We start from the raw sequence: 18,347 nt of genomic DNA, 5'->3' as shown, positions 1-18,347 counted from the left end.
AAAAAAAAACACAAAATTGACCGGGCATGGTAGTCCCAGCTACTCAGGAGGCTGAGGCAGGAGAATCGCTTAAACCCAGGAGGCAGAGGTTGCAGTGAGCCGAGATCACATCACTGCACTCCAGCCTGGGCAACAGAAGGAGACTCCATCTCAAAAAAAAATTCACCATATGGGCTTAACAGCAGACTGGAGGTAAGAAAAGATTTGTCTAAGAAGATACTCAAGGCAAGTCCCATCTGGCTGACTTCTTTCTGAGAGCCAGTGGAATTTTTCACTGCAGTGCCATAGCTGAGGCACTAGGTAAGTGTGGTGATTGGAATTTGACAGAAAGAAGAGCCATAGATGAATTATTTCAGTAAAGTGCAGCAAAACACATAACTTATTTGTGAAGATATCACAATAATGGGTCTTAAGCCCGAAAAGGGATGTTGGAGATTTTTCATTTCTAGCCAAATGGTGCCAGTTCGTCAGTCCATCTGGGCATAGAAGGATCATGACTTTATCCCTCTCTGCTGGGGTAAACTTTGGGAGGACAGGGCACCCCAGGCCTTCCCACTCTTGCTGGCAAAGCAGCGGAAGCAAACACCTGTGCTTTCACTCTCCCAAGACTTGAATATTCTCTCTGTCCAGAGTTGCTGTGCCATCAGCTGGCCAGGGCCAGGAGTGGCCTGGCTGAAAGGAGGGCTAGATCAGAGAGGCCAGTCGGTCCCATTCCTCCAGAGGGTTCATCCCTGGTCTTCACAGACCCCACACCTTCACCCCCTGGGCCATGGTTTCTGCACCATCCTGTCCAGAGGTCCCTGGAGCACCCTGTAGGACAATTCCAGAGTTAACCTCGCACAGAGGACAGCAAGACCACTGCTGGTCCCAGACATGCTGCCCCCGGGAAGGCAGGTCTTCAGGCTGCTTGTCTCTCTGGGGTTCCTTCTAATGATACACCCCTCCCCAGAGCCACGGCTTTCCCTAGGATCCCACTGTCAAGCGAGGGATGATGTCCTCATGGATTCCTCATTCTCTGTTTACACCGTTATTCTCTTCTGGAGGAAAACGGGAGGGAATGAGTGTATATTGAGTACCAAGTAGGAACCACACACTGCTTAGAGCTTCCCATACCTTGGCTCATGGGGCTCCCAGCTGGGGATAAGGGCTCTCGGTCCTAATATACAGTGAAGGAACAGGCTTTACTGTGGGTCAGGCAAATCCCCATCCCCAGGGCCACACACAACCTCCTGGTGGGACTAGGCCCAGAGCCAGGCTTCTGTGGTCACTGAACCTGCTCACATGCTTGCTGGAACTCAGCCGCTGCCCAGCCAAAGACCTTTATTTCTTTTCTTTTCTTTTTAATAAATAGAAACAAGTCCTCACTTTGTTGCCCAGACTGATCTTGAACTCCTGATCTCAAGTGATCTGCCCGCCTCAGCCTCCTAAAGTGCTGGAATTACAGGCGTAAGCCACCATGCCTGGCCCAACCAGAGACATTTCTACCAGCAGCGTCACAGGAACACCTGTGTCTTCTAAAACAAAATGTTGAATTCCTGAGGACCATGTTCTCTTGCTTTGGCCATGGAACTTTCCCTTCCTCTTTTCCTCTGTGCTGCACTCTAACCTCCCTAGTTCTGGAATTGGGTCTCCCCTGGCCGCACTGGGGGGAGGGACCGTGTCTACTTCACCACCATGACACCTGACACACCCAGCAGGCACTGAGTCAATATCATGGAATAAATACACATGTCGCAGGCCCCAGTCCAGAGTGACTGGCACCTAGCACTCCGCTTGTAAAGCCAACGCCAACTTCATCCCCACTCATCAGAAGAGACCAGTGCTGCCAACTGGACCTGACTCCCTGAGCCCATGCACATGGTCACGGCTGGTCTGAGTAAGGCCTTGACATTCATCTCTCTGACTGACAGGAAAGGAGCGGCTTGCCGCTTGCCTTGGAGTTCCTGTTCAGGAAGCTGCCCAGTTTTTGGAGAGTTTTTTGCAGAAGTACAAGAAAATCAAGGACTTTGCCCAAGCAGCTATTGCCCAGTGCCACCGGACAGGTGAGTTGGCCACAGCCAGAGCTCCCTGCTCCCTGCTCACCCTCTGTGGAAGGATAAGGGGACAGCTGGGTGAGTGGTGTGTGGGTGGGCCCTGGGTCCTGAGGTTGGTTGGGGGTGAACTAGAGCTGAGTGAATCCTCAGCTCTAGTTGGACAAATAGGGCTGAAGATTCCACACGAGAAGGGACCAGAGTCTGGGTGGCTTGAAGCAGCACAGTGAACAAACTCGAGTGACCAGATGGTGAATGGGCAGGCAGGTAAAACAGATGCAAGCCTGCACCTGGAAAGGGAGAACATGGATTCTTATGGAAAGCACTGGTGCATTTACAAATATCATCACAATCAGGTCACAAAGGAAACCCAAACGAACTTCAGAGAATACCAAGTAGAACATATTCCATGACCAGAGTGCAGTGAAATGGTTTTGTATATGTATGTCTGTGTCTGTGTAGCCGTCCTTCCATCTACCTATTTGGAAATTGATTATACTCCTCATAATTTAGGATTAAAAAAAGAAATCGTAAGACAATGACAAAAATGTTAGAAATAAATTACAGTAAACATATCTTGTCAGGAACTGGGGTGTGGCTAAGCTGACGCCTCACTTAGACATAAAGGAATCTTTTGAAGGTGTATTTTTAAAAGAAAGAGAAAGTTGTGGGCATAAATGAGTTGTGTTCTACATGAGAAATCTGGAAAAGAGTGGCCGAGAAAAAAAGGAGGAAATCAGTGGGAGAGCAGAAATTAATAAACAACACAGAGGAAGATGACTAGCCGGCAGAGGAAGGGCGCTCACAGCACTCAGCACTCACCACAAGTGAGGAAATCAGCCAAGAGCTGGCCTCAGCAGGACCAGCATCCTAGATGTCGTGGCCTGTGTCCTCTGGGTGCAGCCTTGGGGACCCTCTCCGTAAGCCTCTCCCAGTGACTCTGATGACTTTTCATTCGGGGGCCTGTACCCAAGCCCCGTGAGCTCCAGGCAGCCCAGCTGCAGGCTCCTCATTGGTCTGACAGCAGACGGGCAGGTGGGCAGCATCTGTGCCACAGCCCATGCTAGGCCAGAAGGGGAGCCTCCACGGCATCTGAGACGTAAGCTCCGTGCTCCCCCGGAGTTTCCAGTCCTCGGGGGACACAGTGAATCCACAAGCATCTGCTCAAGGACAGGAAGGTGGCGGCCAGGTGTGAAAGGAACAGAGGAGCCGCAGAGGCCCCAAGGGTGCTGTGCCAGCCTTGGCCTCACAGAGCTGGCCACCTGAGCAGAGACAGGAAGGGCCAGGAGGAGTGTCAGCGTGGGCAGGTGGGCCAGAGAACAGGTAGGGCCAGGTAAACCCAGACCATGCATGACACTCTGTGCAGAAAGAACCTAAGCTTTGTCCTTCAAAAATGACTCCAGTCATGATGTGGGAAAGAGATTGGAGGTGCAGTCAGAGCCACCCCTGAGAACAGTGTAGAAGCATGCAGGCATTAACATAGTAACTGAGGAGGGGCAGAGGGAGAATGGCAGGTAAGATGTCAAGAAGTCATCAACAGCTCAGGAGCCAGCTGGGATCTCAGATGCCTCTCTGGCCACCAGCATGAAGGGGCCAAGCCCTCAGGGGTCACTGCTCTCCACAGGGCACTTGGCCTGCCCCGGCTAATGCTGACTATGATGCTGGCCTCCCCAAGGCCCTGGGAGAGGCCTGCAATGTGCTCACGTCCTTCTGCATTTCATAAACGTGTCAAAAGCAAGGGGTTTTTTAAAAAATTTTTTTATAAAGACGGTGTTTCACCATGTTGGTCAGGCTGGTCTTGAATTCCCGACCTCAGGTGATCCACCTGCCTTGGCCTCCAAAGTGCTTGGATTACAGGCATGAGCCACCACGCCCGACCAAACAAGGGGTTTTTAACTACATCCTGCTGGGACTGCTGCCCCCAGTGCTCCAGCTTTCTCCACCACCCACCTTTCTATGCCAGGTGGCATCAGTGGGGCCACAGCCAGTTGAGCTGGCAACTCATTTAATGCAGATTTTTCCTGCTGATGTTCCTGTGGTCCCTCTTTCTCTGTGTGTGGTGTGGTGCTAGCCATCCTGGCACAGGAGTGGCTTCCAGGAGCATCGGTGCCATGCCAGTACCACCACAGAGGGCCAGGGCCAGAGGGCATCTCGAGTATGAACAGGAACTACAGGCACTTGCACTGGAGGCGCTGAGTGAAGAAGAAATGAGGTCTGATGTGAATGGAACCAGGAGACTTCTGCCTTTGGCCACAAGGGAGTCATCAGCTTCAGACTCTGCACCCACCATGAAGAACCAGAAAACGGCAAAACATCTAGAGCAGCCGTTTCCAGCACTAGATGGGGGGTAGGGTATTGCTCTGGTCTCTGAGACAAAAGACCCAAATGAGCTGAGTCCCATGAACACCTTGTGTCTGGAGGTACAGCCCATGTGTGGAGGGGACCACACAGACTGCAGTGGTCTCGATGAGTGGAGGAGACGTGGACCCAGACTGGAGAGGCAGATGCAGCTGGATTTTGCCAGCCAGAGTGTCAGAGAAGAGGGAGCTACAGAGAGGGAGAGAGAGAGCTTCGTAAACCATCAGGGAATTCCCTTTGTGTCTGTGTTTGAACACTAAGATACACATACATCAAGTGAAATGCTATGGACTAAGCACAGAAACTGCTGGGGAGCAGTAAGCTGGGTGATTCCAGAGTTAACACGGGACTAGGAGATGTTTGAGTTCTGACCATCCAGTGTGGGGAGTCCTTGTTAGACACCTGGGGCATTCAACAGAGACCTCAGAAGGGTCACACTTTAGAGGCAGGTCTAGACTAGCCCTAGATTACAACTATTCTAAATCCACTCTAACAAAGCTTAGAAGCAAGCTGCAAAAGGATTGAGATGATTGGCAAGTAACTTAAGTCTGCCAAAACATCCTCAAAAGGAAGACAGTATACCCCAGCATTCAACAACATAAAATTCACAATGCCCAGCATCCGGTCAAAAGTCGCTAGACTGATAAGCCAGCAGGAGCTGAAAGGGACAAGTCAGAGCAGAGGCTCTCTCGTGTCCTCACTGCCAGTCCCTCTTAGGAATCTTGTTTATTGCCTGGCATGTAGTAGCCAGTCAGTCCCTTGTCACTTTCATGATTATTACACATGTGGGAAATTCTTCTTGCCCTTAGTCACAAGGGGGGGATTTATTTCCCACCAATACCTAGTTAAACCAGAAGTCCTCACTGGTCAGGAATATAGTCAGCTAACACGATTTCCTTTAAAAAGAGCCCCCAAATTGCATACACTTCAGGCCGCACAAGATTGGATCTGCCCAGTGCAGGGTGTAGACCTGACTCAGACATCCTCCTCCTTGAGGGTGTGGGCTGACCCCTTTCTCCCCCATTCCACACAGTCCACAGCCTCCACATGGCTTTGCGAAAGGTGCTCTCCCTCATCCTACGTGAGATCCAGGTGCAGCTAGAAGTCAGGAGAATGCAGAACTGAGAGTGCAGAGTGCAGCCAGGGGCAAGTGGCTCCCCACTGGAATCCCAGAGCTTTGGGAGGCTGAGGCAGGTGTATTACCTGAGGTCAGGAGTTCGAGACTGGCCTGGCCAACTTGGTGAAACCCCATCTCTACTAAAAATACCAAAAATTAGCTGGGCATGGTGGCAGGCACATGTAATCCCAGCTACTCAATAGGCTGAGGCAGGAGAATTGCTTGAACCCAAAAGGAGGAAGCTGCATTGAGCCGAGATTGCACCACTGCACTCCAGCCTTGGTGACAGAGTCTCACTCTGTCTCAAAAAAAAAAAAAGTGCAGAGCGCCCAGCAGCAGACCCTCGCTTTCCTACTGCAGAGCCCACCTGCCACCGAGATAGACCCAAAGGGCCTGGGGGAGGCTCGGAGTCTTCACTGCAGTGCAGCTGTCCCTCTGGGGCCTCTGGACCTGGCCCAAGGGAGGTGCACCTGCTGTGGCGCCTGTTTCTGTCTCTCATCTGCTTTTGCTCTGTGTGACCCAGGTTATATGGTGTCCATCATGGGCAGAAGGAGACCCCTGCCGAGGATTCGTGCTCGTGACCAGCAACTCCGGTCACAAGCAGAGCGACAGGCAGTGAACTTCGTGGTGCAAGGTACCAGGAACCTCCCACCCTGTAGTTCTGTGTCCATTTGCTTCTTGGGTTTGCAGCCGCAGGGCTGGGTGGCACTCACAGGTCATTGTGGTATTTCCTGCTCCTCACAAACCTCCCTGCAGGAGCTTGTGCTGCCTGTGTCCTGCCTGGCAGTTACTGTCAGGGGCGTGAGGGGACATGGTCACCTTTGTAGCTAGGATGCCTCCCCCAAGAGCCAGGCCTAGGTTGTGCTGTTCCACATAGCTGCAGGTGGGAAACTGAGGCTTTAAGAGTTTAGCAGACCTGGAGCTCAGTCCCTTGGCGCTTGGCCTAGGCTCTTCCATCCTCCCCATGCATGCCTGGCAGGGGTGAGGCTTCTGGGAATAAGGCACCCAAAACCCAGGTGCCCTGTATAGCAAGAGGGCAGGAGGAGTGAGGACGAGGTGGCTACCTGCGGTTGCCTGTGGTCTCGGCACTCAGACAGCTCAGAGTCTGCAACTCTATGTGGAGGCGCCGTGAGAGCTGCAGCAACACTGCCAAATGCTGAGTGCACCACGCACCGCGTGCCCCACAGGCTCCGCCGCTGACCTCTGCAAGCTGGCCATGATCCGTGTCTTCGCTGCAGTGGCCGCTTCCCGCACCTTGACGGCCAGGTCAGTGGGTAGCAGTTGGCCTGCCTGGGCCTCAGCCCTTCTCCGGGCTTGGATGGGAGGGTTGGTGTTCTGTGGGAAAACCCTCTGGGAGCTCGAGATTCCGGCTGCCCACCACCTCTGCTCCAAGGGCCCCATCCCCTCCAGAGGCTCTCAGCCCATGGAAGGCCCTGGGGGCTACTCACAGCAGGCATGCAGGAAACAGCGGCCGACCACCAGCGTGGGGCGCAGATGAGGCCTCCCCTCCACAGACAGAAATGCTGTCTCCCCCACGCCCCAAGGGTTGCCCACCCCACAGACAGGCGAACACCTCAGACCCTTGGGCAGGACCCTGGGGGCTCCAAACTGCCCCCACTCCTACCCGTTGCTGCCACCAGTGCCAGGCAGTGGTGCCCCACATCCAGCTCTGGCTGAAGCCCGGAGCCCCAAGCCAACATTCAGATGTGCCTCAGTGGTGGGGGCTCCACTGTGGCTGTCCCCCAGGCCATAGCTCTCTCAGGCCTCTGTCCCTGCCTCAGTGATTCCCCCAGGCACATACCTCAGGAGCTTGGGTAGCCAGGGAACAAGCAGCCCTTGCCCAGCCACCTCCTCCCTGCCAGCCAAGGCCCTGGGAGTGCTGCATGTGGCCACCCAGACACCTCCTCTCCTCGTTCTCCTTGTGGGGGGATCGCCTCAGGAATCTCGAAGCCCCTCCCGGGAGCTAACCTGCCTCAGCCCCCACAATGTCAGCTCCCAGAAGGGCCTGTTGCCCTCTGTCCCACCATGGATGTTTTCCTACCCCACCCTAAGGGCCCTCTAGCTCTTGGCGCCAGCCCCTCTCGGACAGCCTCTGCAGACCAGGTGCAACTGCCACTGCCGCCGCATCCAGGAGGGGGCCCAGGGAGGGTTGAGGCAGCGGCTTCTGGAGTATAAGATGTGGCCCTGGCCGGGCGCGGTGGCTCAAGCCTGTAATACCAGCACTTTGGGAGGCTGAGGTGGGTGGATCACGAGGTCAAGAGATCGAGACCATCCTGGTCAACATGGTGAAACCCCGTCTCTACTAAAAATACAAAAAATTAGCTGGGCATGGTGGCACGTGCCTGTAATCCCAGCTACTCAGGAGGCTGAGGCAGGAGAATTGCCTGGAGGCGGAGGTTGTGGTGAGCCGAGATCGCGCCATTGCACTCCAGCCTGGGTAACAAGAGCGAAACTCCGTCTCAAAAAAAAAAAAAAAAAAAAAAAGGTGTGGCCCGGGCCTCCCTGGTGTGCCCAACCCCGCCTTTGGGTTGCAGATCCTGCCTACCTGTGGTCGCTCTTTGCCATCTGAGCTTACAACTTTCTTTTGACTTTTGATATTATTTTACATTCTCAAGGCATGATTTTTTTGCCTTATCAGAGATCTCTCGTCTCTGTTTAAAAGCAGCCTCCTTGTGTCTTCAGTAACTCCCTTCTGTTGCTGGCTGTCAAGCCTGTGCTCTTCCAGGGATTTCAGCGACTTTGTGCAGAAGTGTGTCCCCACCACTGACCCTGCCCAGGCTGAGGTGTGATGCCCAACAATGGAGAGCAGGGGGTAGTCCCTAAGCCCACTGAAGCCCAGAGGGCTCCTCCCCTTGCAGCCTTTCTAGGTACTCCCTCTGGCCCACAGTCACCCTAAAGCTCCAGGGAAAAGAAGCCCAGAAGGAGGCCAAAGCCCAAGCTGTCATCCCAGGGAAGGAGGATGCCTGAGGCCCCACAGGGTCTGAGCACTGCCCCAGGCTCTGCTCGCAGCCTCACTGTGGCTGTCAGTGCTGCTCGCTGCAGTAACTGATCAGGAGGCAGGAGTGGGGCATCAGAAGATCCACTCAGCCGGCGCGGTGGCTCACGCCTGTAATCCCAGCACTCTGGGAGGCCGAGGCAGATGGATCACTTGAGCTCAGGAGTTTGTGACCAACATATTTGTTGCCTGGGCAACATAGTGAAACTCATCTCTCAAAAAAAAAAAAAAGTCGGCCATAGTGGTGCACACCTGTAGTCCCAGCTACTCAGGAGGCTGAAGTGGGAGGATCACCTGAGCCTGGAAGGTCGAGGCCGCAGTGAGCCATAATCACACCATTGCACTCCAACCTGGGCAACAGAGCAAGACCCTACCTCAAAACAAGAACAAGTCGGTTCCCTTTCAGCCCTTGTAGAACTGGTACCGGAAGTTGGCATGTGAGGAGCTGGATCTCTCTGTTGCTGGCTGAGCCCTTCTGAAAGCTGAACAGACACTTCTTACTCAGGAGCTGGTCACCGGCTGGTCATCTTTCTGTCAGCCCTCAGCTGTCTTGAGGAAACGCTTCTCATAGCAAAATGCAAAGCAGACCTATGTGGAATATTGGGCATGCTGCCGTCTGCGTTTTGTGTATGTGATTTCTTCTTCCAGGACTAATGTGAAAGGCTGTGGATGGCATCTGGAAGGGACGATGAAGGCTCAGGGTGGCCTGGCATCTGGCTGAAGTGGCAGGCGTGAAACTTGACCACTGGGAAGCACACGGTGCCCCCAGAGCCTCATCTGGCCACCCCAGGGGTCTACCCAGGTGGGCTGGGGCCGCAGGACAGTCCCCATTCACACCCACAGTCCCTGTGACAGGGAAATGGCGTTCCTTCACGCCTCTCGGTCCATATCCTGCAAAGACTGGAGAGGTTGGGCCGAGAGCAGGAGGCTGGCAGCCGGCGTTCACAGGCCTCTGTGCCGGTGGCTTGGCTCTCCGGTCTGTTCTGACGCAGGCCCTTTATGAAAAGGCCTTCCTGGGTTTCAGAAAGTGTGCGTGCTCCTGTGCTCCCTCCCCCGGGCCTTCTCAAGGCGGGTCGGCACGGGGCCACTAGGCCTCAGTACTCTCAGGATGAGTCCTCAAAGCAGCTCAGCAGGGCTGGGGGCATCCCTTGCAAGGGAGCTGCAGGCCCTAGACAGGGTGATATTGTGAGGCTCTTCTGGAACGTTCTCCTACTGGTGCAGTGATCTCAGTTAGGCCGTCCAGATGCAGGACATGGCAGCTCTGTGGGCCGACCCCTCAGGAGCAGGGGTGAGAAGTTGCAGCAGAGGTCTGCTCCCTTCCGGAACACAACAGATCCGAGGCCCTGCATTCACCCACCCCACACAAAGACAACGGCCGTCCTTCTTCTTCTTCTTCCTGCGCCCTATTTCCCAGCTGGAAGTGCGGTCATGTCTCAGTGGCTGCGAGAATGATGTGTGACTGACAACTACACCTATTCTTAGGTTCCTGCCACACCAGCAGCTTGGAATTTCACAATGTAATTTCAAGAAGTGTGAAAACCGCTTCTGCTAAATCTGGAAAAAGTTACAAGTGCCTTTTCTGACGCTTCTGCCCATTTGAAAAGTAAGTCCTCTTGAGAGCCAAAGACTTCTACCTGAGGCCTTGAAGTTACTGTAAGAAAAGCTTGCTGGTGCTGACAGCCTGGGCTCTCTTGCCCCTCTGACTTCTGGAAGGGCATTGCCCACGTTCCCTGGCCAGAGGCTGCACATAAAGCACAGGCCCACCTTCCCTCCCTGGGCCAGGCTGCACGAGGACGTGAGCACCACCGTACCGTGGGTGGACTGGGGCCTCGTAGTGTCCTATAGATGTACACCACGAGGATGTGCACGTGGCCATCAGGGACACAGGCCCAAGCTCCAGTAGCTCAGGCTCCAGAAGGCAGCTTTTTCTCCCATCATGAGAACTCCAGAGAACAGCGGTTGCTGACTTTGTTTCAGAGGCTCAGAGCAGCAGGACCGAAGTCCCTCTGGCTCCTTGGCCATTCCCTCCTGGTGCTATGATGGAGGTTGCTGCTCCAGCCATCACACCTTCCAGACAAAAAGAGAAAATGGTAACGGTCAGAAGAGCATCTGTCCCTGGCAGCCCTTCAAAGTCAGCATTTTAAAGAGCCTTACCTTTTAAGAGCTTTGCTGGAATCTCCTTTTCCATCCCACTCCTTACCTCCCTCCCTGCTAAGGGAAAAAATAATAATAGCCTCCTTGAAAGCTGAAGGGAATAGTCCTGGGCCACCCTGCCTGAGACAGAGCCAGGGAAATGTCCTTTGTAGCTGAGGACACAGCCCCACCTCCACCCCACCCACCCAGCAACAAAGGGGCCAACATGAAGGAAGTGCGGAAGAGCAGACTGGGGCAGGTCACCTGAAACTCTGCTGCAAAGTCCACATGTCCTGCGGACAGTGAAAGCACAGCCCACCTGTACCCTGGGGCTTGAAGGCTGTCCCGAATCCCAGTTGATCTCTGTCATGTGCCCGTGACCACTGCCCGGCGAGGGCTCCCGTGCAGCCCAGCTCCTTAGGGCCCTGGGCCTTCTGTGCCCCCATCTGTGCCTGCCAAGGATGGGCAGCAAGGGCAAGGATAGGATGTGACCCCTGCCCCTGAAGGCTCGATCCAGAGGACAGAGCCAAGGTCCCACAGAGGACAGAGCGCATGGGACCCCTTGACACCCCATCCTTCCCAGCAGCTCATCCTGTGAGTCACCCGCACTGCACGTCCCCTCCTGAGGGCACAAGGTGAGCTGCCTGTGTCCACCCTGAGTCTGGCACATCACCAAGATTTGAGGCATCATCTGCCCAAGGTGTGTGTCACCAGTTTGCAAGGAGTGTGTGGAGCCGAAGAGCACTGGCCGAATCCAGCCCTGGCGGGGTCTGTGTGGCCGGCGCGGCGCAACCGTGAGCCCATGATCCGTCTGCCTGGTACGCACTTGCACTTGAGTTTGAATCTGTAAGCCCCACCCCAGGGACCCGCCCTGCATTTCACCTGAATCTCCTCCCACTCGGGTCCCACTTGTCTCCCTGACACCCTGGGAGGGGCACCTGAGGGGCTCCAGGAAGGAGGCTGGGGAAAGCTGGGGCCTGGCTAGGGCTGGCAGGACGAACCCCAGAGCAAGGCCCCAGTGCAGGGGCTGGGAATGAGTACCCAGCCTCTCTGAGAGGCCCTGAGGGCGAAGGAAGCCAGGTTGATGTTCATGAGGCTTGGCCGAGTCAGGGCCCCACAGCAGTTCTCAAGGGGCTGTTTCTCCATCCTTGTTCAGAACATGAATTGCTCACCCCCATGGGACCTGCCTGGGTGTGGCAGACGTGGGGCGCCCAGCCTCTCCTGCTGGGCATGCCACCTGCTTCCTCGCCGATGACCAGAGTCACTTCTGACCAGCCTGTCTCCCTATCGCCCCTTCCCCCAGCTTCCCAGAGCTGTCCTGGTGACAGTGGGTGGCCTCAGGCAGTGGTACCCCTGAGCTGGGTCCCCCTGGCTGTGCCTCAAAGAGCCACGTACTCTCGGGCCCCAGTGCCAGAGTCCCCTTTCAGAAACCTTGGGGATGGTCCCCCGCCCCAGAGTCCTGGCCTCCCAGGGTGACTCTCTCCCTCCTTGCCAGGCTGGTGGCCCAGATCCATGACGAGCTGCTGTTTGAAGTGGAAGACTCGCAGATCCCGGAGTGTGCAGGTAGCCCGGGGCAGCACAGGGTTGCCTGGACTTCACAAACGGCTAAGGGGAAGCTCCATGGCCCATGGCAAAACCCAGGAAAGCCCTCCCGGCTGTCAGCCCTTTTACGGCACCTGCTCTGCCTCGTGCTGCTGTGTCACCTGGGTCCTGGCAGGCAGAGGGGCCAGCCTGGGTGTGGGGACCCTTGAAAGGCCTAAGTGGGCTCCAGCCTGGGCCACCACCCTCCCCGAGATCACCGGGTGCTCTAGCTGACTGGAGCTCCGGAGAGCAGCTGCAGACACCCAAGGCCTCCATGTCTTTGGGGTCTGGAAAGGTGGGGAGTGGGCACTGGTACCACCCAGGCTGACTGGGGACCAGGCTGCAGAGCTGGCAGCAGCTGTTCTTGTTGGGGTGTTGGAGTCCCTGAGGTTCCCCAGGCTCCTCAGGCCTGGGTCCCATCCTGCCCCACAGGCCACCCCTCTCTGCTGAGCTACATGGCCCACAGGTGAGTGAGCTCAGGCAGAGTCACCCCCAGCCATCAGCCCAAGGGGTTCTTTGAAGCCAGGGATCTCTCTCTCCCTAGGGAGGGCCAGGACCTCCCCACAACACCTAGCCACTGGTCCCATGGAGGCTCCCATTGTGGCCTCATGGGTGAGATGGGAGAGCAGGTGCCCACGTGGAGCTGTGCCCCTGGCTCTCCAGGCCAGGTCTGTAACCGGCTGGGGCAGCTTCACGGGTTGGGAGAAGAGGCACAGGGGGCATCAGGTCTGGAAGCTTCGGGCACCAATTCCCGGGGGGCAGTCACCATGCCCTCCTAGCCCCACCCTCTCCAGTTCTTACCCTTAGGGGTGTGAGGCTCCCATCCCCGGTGCTCACCCATCCTGCTCCATCCTAAAGCAGGGCTCTGCCACTTGAAAACTATGTCCAGCAACTCATTTGAAAACACACCCATCTTACGTGACCATTTAACAAGTATAACGTGTGCTCAGCTATAGGTTAAAAAAGGAAAGAAAACGTTCCCAAATGGCCTTGTTCCTGGGAGCAGCTTCCTCCAGCTGGCCTGGCAGCTCCTGAGGCAGGCGGCAGCCCGCGCCCTGCTCTCTCAAGAGCACTCGGGGCCAGGGACTGCAGGGCCTGGGGAATCAGGTTGGGTGGGGCCTGCACTATCCCTGAAGGGTGGGAGTCAGGTCCTGCCTCCCAGGCGGTGTCTAGCGCCTGGTGTCTCTGCCCTGCCTGCCCTCCCAAGGGCCCCATAGGGAGCGCCCCAGCTGAGTGCCAGCCCAGCCCCACACTTGCTGCCCCTCTCTGAGCAGCAGTTGCTGGGGATCACACCAGCACCACCCCACCAGGTACAGAGGAGGAGCCCGTTCTCTGCACACCCAGGGTAGCTCCAGCCAGCATGGGTAGCCAACCATCCAGTTTGGACTAGGCCACCTCTCCAGCCTTGCCCCCATAACAAGCTCCCCAGGATGGCTGGGGGCCCTCTGCAGGGCTCCCCACCATGCACACAGCCCGCGTGCCCACCTGCTGGCCGACAGCTCCCTGCAGACAGTGACCTGCTCCTTCACAGAGGACACTGAGGGCCACAGAGTGCAGGCAGCCACGAGCCCTGCTCACAACACACCAGGCACAGGTCCCCAGGGAGGCTCCGGCTCTGCTGGGGCCAGGAGGGCTGGAAAGTGAGGCAGCGCCCACCACGGCTCGTGGCTCCTGCCACCGCCTTTGCATTGCGGTGTCACACAGCCCAAAAGGACTAAACGAATGTTTATCCACGGGCCCGAGGATTCAGAGTGAGCCCAGAGAAAGCCTGAGCTTGTGAGTCCTGCCCCCCATCCCTGCCCAGGCCTTCCCTTTCTCAGGGCTCTGAGCCCCAGTGCTGCACAGTGACCTAGGTCCCCACAATGGGGCCAGCCCACCCGTGGCACAAAGCCACGATTGCATCAAACTTCACCCAGCAGTAGTGGGGATGGGCTTCCTGCAGGCCTGGTGGCTCTGGCTGGTGGGGGCTACCTGTGTCTCCCCCTCCTTCCAGCCCCAGAGCTTCTGGAACAGAGCTGGCATGACACCTGTCCCACCCCACGGCCCCCAGCTGGGGCAAGCTGACCCCAAGGGGTGGGGTGAGGGCCAGTGCAGCATGGCAGGCCAGTCCAGGGGGTCTGTGAGAGGCATCCTGGACTGTGGACGGGGCCGGGGAAGCTGGACCCAGCCTCAGGAGTGGGGCACACAGGGGCTACTTGTGGGCATTGAGGCCCCACGGCTGGTTCAGGTGACCAAGTGGACACAGGAAAAAAGGGGGCTTGGGGGCTGGGGCAGGACTCGGGCCTGGAAGTTCCCCAAGGCCAAGAGACCAGCGGGCCACCTTTTTCTCCCGTGCTCTAGCTCTCGTCAGGAGGACCATGGAGTCCTTGGAGCAGGTGCAGGTGTTGGAGCTGCAGCTTCAGGTGAGGGGACACCCAGCCCTGCCAGGTCTCGAAGAGCCCAAAGTGAGGGAGGCCTGCACCCCAGGGCAGAAGAGCCAGGCCACAGGGTGCAGCCCCAGCCCGAGATGGCCCCTGCAGCGGTGAGATGGCTGGTCCGCAGCAGGCCCAGCAGTGGGGGCTGGGCAGTCCCTGAAACCCAGTAAGCCCCACCCAACTCTGCTCACTTCAGTGAACAGGGACGGCAGCAAGGCTGGACCCCTCCAGCCCTGTCAAGAGGGAGTGGTGGAGGCTTGGTCCACACAGGGTCAGGGACCCTGGGGAGGGCTCTCTTGGCCTCTGGGAGCCACCGATCCTCCCGGGGAAGGACCCTGAGGGGCAGGCATGGGATGCCCCAGAACACACCCACCCGCCCAAGGGCAGCTTGTCTGCCGGCCGCAGCCTGCCCACTGGCACAGAGGCCCTGGCAAATGGGGAACCTCCGCCAAGATCAAGGTGTCATGACTGGGAGGTGGATGTGGCCTAAGCCTGTTACTGTGCACGTGTATGCACACGTGTGCCTGTGGCTGATCACGTACACCTGTGGGCTGCAGGTGGGGTCCCCCTGCATGGGGTCTGGGAGGTGGCTGGGGATGGCTGGCCCAGGCCTGGAGCTCACCTCTGCCTGCCACCCACAGGTACCCCTCAAGGTGAGCCTGAGTGCCGGCCGTTCGTGGGGACACCTGGTGCCACTGCAGGAGGCCTGGGGCCCTCACTAGGACCAAGTCGCACTGAGTCTCCCAGCAACAGCTTGGCTACCTCCGGGTCCCCCCTACCCCCACCCCCGACAACACCCGCCCCCGCCCCCGCATTTTTTGCCTTCATTTTGTCTGTAGCCCCAGGCAACAGGGGGAGGAAAGAACTGGTTTCCAGCAGCGCATTGTGTGGCCTCCCCCAAGGTCACCAGCTCTGCATGCCAGGCCGCTCCAGGATGCATTAACCCTTTGGGGCTGGGGGTGGCCCGTTGTCCCCTGGAGTAAATGCCTGTGCAAAGCTCTCTTCATCCCTGTTTAAGTGAATTGTTGCTGTAAGCGGGAAGTGCTGTGTCCACAACCCCCAGCCACTTGGTCAGGGCAGGGCTGAGTGCCCCAAATTGGGAGTGACCAAGGCTGGGTCTGGGCCAGACACTCCAGGGAGGGTGGAGTCCCGGCTCCCTCTCTCATGGATTTCAGGGGAGGGGCTTCCTCGTAGCTCAGCAGCTGCTCACCCCTGGCCGGTGCCCAAGGAGCCACCAGCTCTGATGCCTGTGGTGTGCCCCCACTGGTTCCCTTCACTTCAGGAAGCCACTGCCCAGGGTGCTCCCAGGCCGGCCCAGCGTGCAGCCCTGTACTGAGACCAAGAGAACACAGCCTGCCAGCAGGCACTGAGGCCCCTGGGGTTCATGTTCCTGACTGATGCCTCAGGAGGACCACAGGGCCACTCTATGAGAAGGCCTGCCCACCCATTGCAGGCCTCTGCCAGGGCTGCGGCCTGGGGCCACCGAGGACCTTCAAGGGCCTGGGGTCACACGCGCTTAGGCCATGAGGTCTCTCCCTTGAGCCTCCTGCAGGCTGGTGACCAGTGGCTGTAAATAGGCTGGCTCCCCCCAGAGAGCCAGCATTCCCAGCCGCCCTCCAGACTCTCCCGTGGCCTTGCTGCCAGCCCAGCAGGACACCTGTGACTCTCCTCCGCCTCACAGCAGCCTGCGACAGAGGCACCAGCACCATCCCCCCTTTGCATGTGGGGAAACTGAGGCACTAAAGGTCACAGAGCTCAAAGTGTGCCAGCTAGGATTTCAGCTGCATCCCACCTGGTACCATGGCTCCCTGTCTCTAAGGTGGTCCCTGGAAAGGTGCTCCCGGGGTCCTGCTTTCAGGCCACCCCACCCCTGGGTGCCTCAGCCCCTCCCATGTACTTCCTTACCCAAGTCTGGGTCTGGGCTCCAAGAGCCTCCCTTGAAGTGGGGTGTAGGGCCCCCAGCACCCTTCAGGGTTGCTCGCCTCTGGCTGCCACCCACAGAGCAGCCAGCACTCAGGCTCATCCTCAAGGTGCCATCTGCTCGCGGGGACACCTGGTACCACTGCAGGAGGCCGGGGGTGAGCGTGTGAGGTGCAGGTGGTGCTGTGGGTTTGAGCAGTGGCCTCCCCTCTCCCATTGTGTGTGCCACACCTGCCCTCTTTTAAATAGGGACTGTGTCACCCACACGGCTTCCCTGTGCCCACTGGACATGGGTTGTCTTTTCTGGGGAACCTGGGTCATCACAATAGACTGTGCCCAGGACATCACCAATGTGGTCTGAGGGTGCTAGAAGTCTGTTCCCTCTGCCCTCTGATTATGCAGCATTCACCGGGTAGTGTGTGTGCGGTGCTGGGGAGGTGGGGACAGCTGGGTCAGATCCCAGTCCTGGTGCTCTGCCACGCCGGCCTCGCCCCTCTTGGAGCTTCCTGACCCCATGGGGGGAGCCAGGTGCCCATCCTGTGACTCAAGGAAGCATTTGGAGCCAGTTTCTCCCCAGGAAGAAGACATCCACACTGCCCCAGACAGCTTGGTTTTCTCTTAGCTTCAAAAACATTTTCATGGCCTCCCACATGTGTCTGTCCTGGATGGCCGGGCCTGCCCCAGTGTGATGGGACATCCCAGTGATCCAGGGAGCTGCTCAGAGCCTCTGCTGGGGCCTCCTACTAGGGCAGTGCTGCCCCTGCCTGCGTTCTGTGGCAGCACTCTGAGCCCCACCAGGCCTGATGCAGCCGCTGCACGCAAGCCTTCCGTCCTGCCGCAGTTTCAGCAGGATGCCCCAGATGGGCTTTGCTGAGCCCAGGCCAAGGCTGCATAGTCCTCCAGGCCGAGGGGCAGCCCTGCCATTGGGAAGAAGCTCGCAGCCTCAGGTTCCTCCAGGCTCCTGGCCAGAGGGCCTGGCAGCGGGGGTGCAGAGGGTGGAGAAGGCGGAAGCGGGGCCATGGAAACCCCTACCAGGAAAGTGGCCCAGGGGACTGGGCAGTACAGTTGGGAGATCCCTCGACTCCAGGATTCCCTCTGCCAACAAGACTGGCATCCTGACAGGCACCTGCCAGGGCAGGGATCTGTGTCCACCCCATGCCTCACTGGCTGTGAGACCCCCCACACACACCCTGCTCCCCACCAAGGCCCTGGACTGCAGCACTCTCAGCCTGGACCCCAGACCTGGCATCCTCCCTCACAAACACTGGGAGTCACCCTCATCCTGGTGGGCTCTGATGTCCACTCACCTCACACCCTCCCTTGGCACCACTGTGCCTCCAAGGGAGGGGCCAGGCGGGCAGGCAGCTGCTGGGGCTGCCAGGGCAAGGATGGACATAACCACGGGAACTGGGAACCCCAGATGCAGGAGGGGTCCGACACCCTGATGGCACCCAGACCCCAGGGCCAGGAGGACAGGGCAGCAGGGCCTGGCCAGGGGTCCCACTAGGGTGGCAAGGATGGGGTGGGGGCTGGGCGCCAAGCTGTCTGCCAGGTGTTAGGGTGCCTAGGGTCCCAGCACAGAGCTGGGTGAGAGCAGGGCCCATGAGCTCCTCAAGGGATCCTGGGTGTGAGAGTGAATGGGCAGAGCCCACCCAGCTGGGTTCCTGCTGGGTGCCTGCTGGGGTGGAGCCTCAGCAATGGGGTCACCGCCACCCCCACCTCGCCTCCCGGATCACACTCCCTCCAGGCTGCAGTGCTGGCTATGGGGCAGCCTGGCCAGGTATAGGGGAGCCAAAGTG

General features: G+C 57.9%; 1 protein-coding gene across 1 annotated transcript in view; it reads left to right on the top strand.

Annotated features, from left to right (window-relative positions):
* POLN (DNA polymerase nu) overlaps positions 1 to 16,155 on the top strand; it is a 157,990-nt gene extending 141,835 nt beyond the window's left edge. The window contains 8 exon segments of the mRNA XM_017539023.2: positions 1,911 to 2,042; positions 6,029 to 6,139; positions 6,693 to 6,771; positions 12,129 to 12,196; positions 14,555 to 14,616; positions 15,270 to 15,345; positions 15,348 to 15,459; positions 16,035 to 16,155. Of these exon segments, the coding sequence (XP_017394512.2) occupies positions 1,911 to 2,042; positions 6,029 to 6,139; positions 6,693 to 6,771; positions 12,129 to 12,196; positions 14,555 to 14,616; positions 15,270 to 15,345; positions 15,348 to 15,459; positions 16,035 to 16,155 (761 nt within the window).
* Positions 16,156 to 18,347: the final 2,192 nt, after the last annotated feature.

Source organism: Cebus imitator, unplaced genomic scaffold, assembly GCF_001604975.1.
Source record: "Cebus imitator isolate Cc_AM_T3 unplaced genomic scaffold, Cebus_imitator-1.0 Scaffold117, whole genome shotgun sequence".
In the NCBI taxonomy this organism is placed as follows: Eukaryota; Metazoa; Chordata; class Mammalia; order Primates; family Cebidae; genus Cebus; species Cebus imitator.
Note: the sequence above shows the minus strand (reverse complement) of the source record. Positions and strands in the feature narration are given on the sequence as shown.